Source organism: Vulpes lagopus, chromosome 21 (assembly GCF_018345385.1).
Source record: "Vulpes lagopus strain Blue_001 chromosome 21, ASM1834538v1, whole genome shotgun sequence".
NCBI lineage: Eukaryota > Metazoa > Chordata > Mammalia > Carnivora > Canidae > Vulpes > Vulpes lagopus.
Genome location: NC_054844.1, coordinates 25,470,897 through 25,476,162, shown reverse-complemented (window position 1 = coordinate 25,476,162; position 5,266 = coordinate 25,470,897). Strand labels below are relative to the sequence as shown.

The window sequence follows — 5,266 nt, the reverse complement described above, 5'->3', positions numbered from 1 at the left end:
TTATTTTCTGCACAAACCACTTAACCTACCTATCAGCCACTCATCCTTCCCCTCTCTTAGTTAAGAACACACTTATCAGTGGTGCCTGTTCCCTACTTTGCTCCCCAAATGCCTTCGAACAGTGGCAGGGTGGCTACCAATCATTTTTCCAGCCCTGGTCATAGGATGACTGCATCCAGGCTCACATTCTGCAATCCACAGCAGATGGGGGAGGGAATGGCCCACCCCCACAGGGATGGTAGGATAGAATAACAGGAAGTTGCCTCCCATCCCCTCTGCAGCTGGAGTGATAACAGCTGCCATCAGAGTCCAGAAAACAAAAGAGGAAAGCTGAAAACAAGGCCAGGGCTGGAACAGTAGTATTGAAATCAAGGGTTCCAAAGTGGGTAAGAAAAGAACCAATGGTGAGATTTCAGCCTCCTTCTCCCTGAACTCTCTTCTTCTCCCCCTTAACAAGAGTTAGAGCTCCTCTGTTCTACATTTAGCTTCATCATAATGTTTCATTTTTTAAAAAAAGTATGTGTGTGTGTGTGTGTGTGTGTGTGTGTGTGTGTGTATTATTGACCTCTAGGTATCTTGGAGAAGCCCCAAAGGATTAGAACAATGTAGCAGAAGTGAAATAGGATGCCTGATGAGGAGACATCCAGAGTTTACCCACTATGCTGGATTCCAGCTGGCTTAATGGAAAAAATCCATTTACAACTCCTGCGGTTTCAACATGAATTAGCTCTGTAGGTCTAGATATCTATTTTCTGTTTAATGATTCCTATGGTTATTGCTTACCTTTAGTACCTATGAGTTGTGCCAGGTACTAGTACCGTGAGTATGAATGGGGAGAGGAACATTTTGAAAGCATGAGAAAGCCTGCAGGGAGTAACAAAAATAGAACTTGAAAAGGACCCCACAGGCCCTTTGATGCAGCCACCTATGGGATGTAAGAACCCCTTCTACAGCATTGCTGACAAGTAGCCTTCTAAGCCCCAGCTTGGATTCCTTTTCTGCCACAAGGAGCACAGAAACTCAGATCTTTCTCCTAGCAAGCAGACTCTAGTTTTCTGACTTTATCATCCAAAAGACCTTGGTCTTGGGTCCTCATTTAATCCTCATAACCATTCATTAGGGTGAGTGTTATTAGCCCCCTTTTAACATAAGGAATCAAAGGCTCAGCAATTTTAAATTGCTCCAGAATACACAGAACTGGGGGTTGAAACCAAGGTCTCTATCTTCAAGCCATTTTTTTCTTTATACATCTAAAGCATTGCTTGTCTACAAACAGGGAGCAGGCTGTCTTTATTCCTGCATCCCCAAGCCTTTGCAGGCACAAGGACACACAAACTGATTTGTTTAGATGCAGATTCCAAAAGAGGTCCACCTGACTCACCAAGGTCACATCATGTGCCTTCTGGTCTTCACAGGCTTCCGGCTACCTCTCTCTGAAGCACAGTCCTGATCATTTTTGACTCCTTTCAAAACACTTGAACAGGGGATCCCTGGGTGGCTCAGCGTTTGGTGCCTGCCTTTGGCCCAGGGCAGGATCCTGGAGTCCTGGGATCAAGTCCTGCATTGGGCTCCCGGCATGAAGCCTGCTTCTCCCTCCTCCTATGTCTCTGCCTCTCTCTCTCTCTCTCTCTGTCATAAATAAATAAATCTTAAAAAAACAAAACAACAACACAACAACAAAAAACCCCACAATTCTTGAACATGTTCATTCACCAGGGAACAAAGCCCACACTCTCTTTGGGCATTCAAATGCCCTTACATCCTGGCCTCCAACTTACCTTTCTACACTTACTGATCCACTTTCTACCAGTCTATCCACTTACTGATACACTTCTTCATACTCCCATGCTGTGCAAACTGGATGACTTTGTACCCATAGTCCTTAATAATGTTTCTTCCTCAATTAAAGATGATCTTTGCTCATTTCTACTAAAATCTACCTCCCAGGGTAGTTGCGAGGATTTGAGGAGACATCATGTGCACGATGACAGAGCACATGCCTGATACATGATAAGACATCCCTAAATAGGGGATCCCTGGGTGGCTCAGTGGTTTAGTGCCTGCCTTCGGCCCAGAGCATTATCCTGGAGTCCCCAGATCGAGTCCCACATCAGGCTCCCTGCATGGAGCCAGCTTCTCCCCCTGCCTGTATCTCTGCCTCTCTCTCTGTCTCTCATGAATAAATAAAAAATCTTTAAAAAAAAAAAAAAGACATCAGTAAATATATTTTCCTTTTTTTTATGCAATAAAAGAATTGTACTATTATTTTTACATAGGGCTTATGTCCCTCACTGGCTAAATTCCTAATAAGGGTAGGATGCCAATTTGTTTTATCTTTATGTTCTTTAGGGAATCTAAAGCCCTCCTTTGGGGCAGCTGGCTGGTTCAGTCAGTTAAGCATCTGCCTTCGGCTCAGTTCATGATCTCGGGGTCCTGGGATAGAGCCTCACATCAGGCTCCCTGCTCAGTGGGAAGCCTGCTTCTCCCTCTCCCTCTGCCTGCCACTCTGCCTACTCGTGCTCTCTCTCTTTCTGTCAAATAAATAAATAGTATCTTTAAAAAAATAAAATAAAAAATAAAGCCCTGCTTATCCGAGACGTTCGATAGAAATTCACTGAAGGAAGAAAGGAAGGAAGGAAGGAAGAATGTCTTTTGCTTCAAACTTCTAACTGCCAGGAGCTACCTCCTTAGAAGTTCAGGAAGAACTGGACCTCGGACTCTTCCTACCCCAGTCACACTGTTAAACACAGTAGAGTCAGTTGGACACATGGTATAAATCATGAACCCAAATTCAAATGAAACAAGCTTAGCTTTAGAATTCTTTCTAGAAGCAATTATGGGGCCAGAGCCAGCGCGCCGAGGACCATGTTGCTCACGGACATCCTGCTCACCAGTACCCCGGGGGTTGGAAAAACCACACTAGGCAAAGAACTTGCATCGAGATCAGGACTGAAATACATTAATGTGGGTGATTTAGCTCAAGAAGTCTGATCAACAGATATCATGGAGTCCGGCAAGATGGCTTCTCCCAAGAGCATGCTGAAAGATGCACAGATGATGGCACAAATCCTGAAGGATATGGGGATTACAGAATATGAACCAAGAGTTATAAATCAGATGTTGGAGTTTGTGTTCCGATATGTGACCACAATCCTAGATGATGCAAAAATTTATTCAAGCCATGCTAAGAAGGCTACTGTTGATGCAGACGTTGTGCGGCTGGCCATTCAGTGTCGTGCTGATCAGTCTTTTACCTCTCCCCCCCCCCAAGAGATTTTTTTATTGGATATTGCAAGGCAAAGAAATCAAACTCCTTTGCCATTAATCAAGCCATATTCAGGCCCCAGGCTGCCACCTGATAGATATTGCTTGACGGCTCCAAACTATAGACTTAAGTCTTTACAAAAAAAGGCATCAACTTCTGTGGGAAGAATAACAGTTCCACGGTTAAGTGTTGGTTCTGTTACTAGCCGACCAAGTACTCCCACTCTTGGTACACCAACCCCACAAACCATGTCAGTGTCAACTAAAGTAGGGACTCCCATGTCCCTCACAGGGCAGAGGTTTACAGTACAGATGCCCACATCACTGTCCCCAACTGTAAAAGCATCAATTCCTGCCACATCCGCAGTTCAGAATGTTCTGATTAATCCATCATTAATTGGGTCCAAAAACATTCTTATCACTACAAACATGGTGTCATCACAAAATACTTCCAATGAATCATCAAATGCATTGAAAAGAAAACGGGAAGCTGATGATGATGACGATGATGATGATGATGACTATGATAATTTGTAATCTAGCCTTGATGCTGTAACCTGTAAACTTGGTCTTAAATCCATTGTACTGAGATTAAATGTGCATGCTGGGTATTTTCAAGTTGTGTTGTAGAAAACTTAAATGCTATTTAATGAGTAAATATAGTTATCCTTTCCTATTGAGATGTTGGGTTTTCTTTAATAGGATTAGTAATGGTTATTCATTAGCCTTTAAGTGTGAAAAATAAAATTGTTGTTCATCAAAAAAAAAAAAAGAAGAAGAAGCAATTATGGCTTATGCCATCTGATTCTAAGCATGGCACCGATGATAACCCAGACATTATTTTAATATCCTTTAGCTGGATACTAAGGCACAGCTCAGCTATCATTACTGACATCACATATGAACTCAATGCTCCTCCCTATTCCCTTTCTGCCTATGGAGACAGGTTAGAAATAGGACCAGTATCTCACTTCAAGCAGGGTCTTATTTTAATCACCCTCCCCTCACAACCCAGACTGTGCTGGTTATTCTCCGGTTACCTGCCAGACAAATCCAAAAACCCAGTTACATTCAATTACCCATTTTGTTATTCTATTTATAAATGGAAAACAATTTTAATTAAAAATAGAGACTATTGCATTTCATGGTCTTTTATTAATGTTCAATTAATGGCTAAACTAAACAAATTAAATTCCCTTAAACAGTTAACCCCATTTATAAACATAGTTAATTGAATTTCCTAAAAAGCATCTCTGGTTTCTATATTCTGAGAGAGGCCAACAAGATGGCAAGTCAGTCTGTTCAGTACACAGCAAAAATTCTTCTTTTCTATTCCATGCAGATGATCCACAGAGCAGTCTTCCTAAGCAGGCTCAGGTCTTTCCTTGGGTGACAAGTCACTGCCATTCCTTCCAACCAAATGCACTGTGCACAAGTCTTTTTAGAGTTCCTGGGAACATGCACAATCAACAGCAGAGAATTATCCATAACCAGTTAACTCCCACCTTGATTTTCACCTGCCACAATATTTAGTAAGGCTCAGTTTTCAAATAGTATATCGTGGCTCACTACTAATCAAAATTTACCCAGTTTGACATTGTAGTACACCCCATTCTCTGGATGAGTGCCACATATGATTCTCAGGCCTCAGACTAATCCATTAATTTCTACCCCACTCACCTTTTCACCTGGACAATCATTAATTTACTGTTGCTTTATTCAGTCTCTCCTAATCCCTAACTAGAATTCTTCCACTTAACTAGAATTTACATTTTAAGTGGCATGTTAGATTTCAATCCAGAAACTTCTAAGGGGATTAATAAGAAGGAGTTTTAGTTAGAACAGATGTAAAATGAGGATTGGACAACTGATTTAAATAAATGCTTTTATTAAAGGAACTTTTGTGGCAAGTTGAAAAAAGTTGCTGATTAACAAATCTTTAGGCTAGAGCATCTTATCTCCCAAATCCTATAAAAATGAAGTTCTTTCCTGCTTTCCCTAG

The 5,266-nt window shown here is 41.6% G+C and overlaps 1 protein-coding gene across 1 annotated transcript; it reads left to right on the top strand.

The window, feature by feature from the left end:
* The first annotated feature begins 2,750 nt into the window (after nt 1–2,750).
* Nucleotides 2,751–3,818, top strand: LOC121480231 (transcription initiation factor TFIID subunit 9-like). The gene has a single exon (XM_041736609.1). The coding sequence runs from the start codon at nt 3,004–3,006 to the stop codon at nt 3,799–3,801; it is 798 nt and encodes a 265-aa protein (XP_041592543.1). The 5' UTR covers nt 2,751–3,003; the 3' UTR covers nt 3,802–3,818.
* The last annotated feature ends 1,448 nt before the right edge of the window (nt 3,819–5,266 follow it).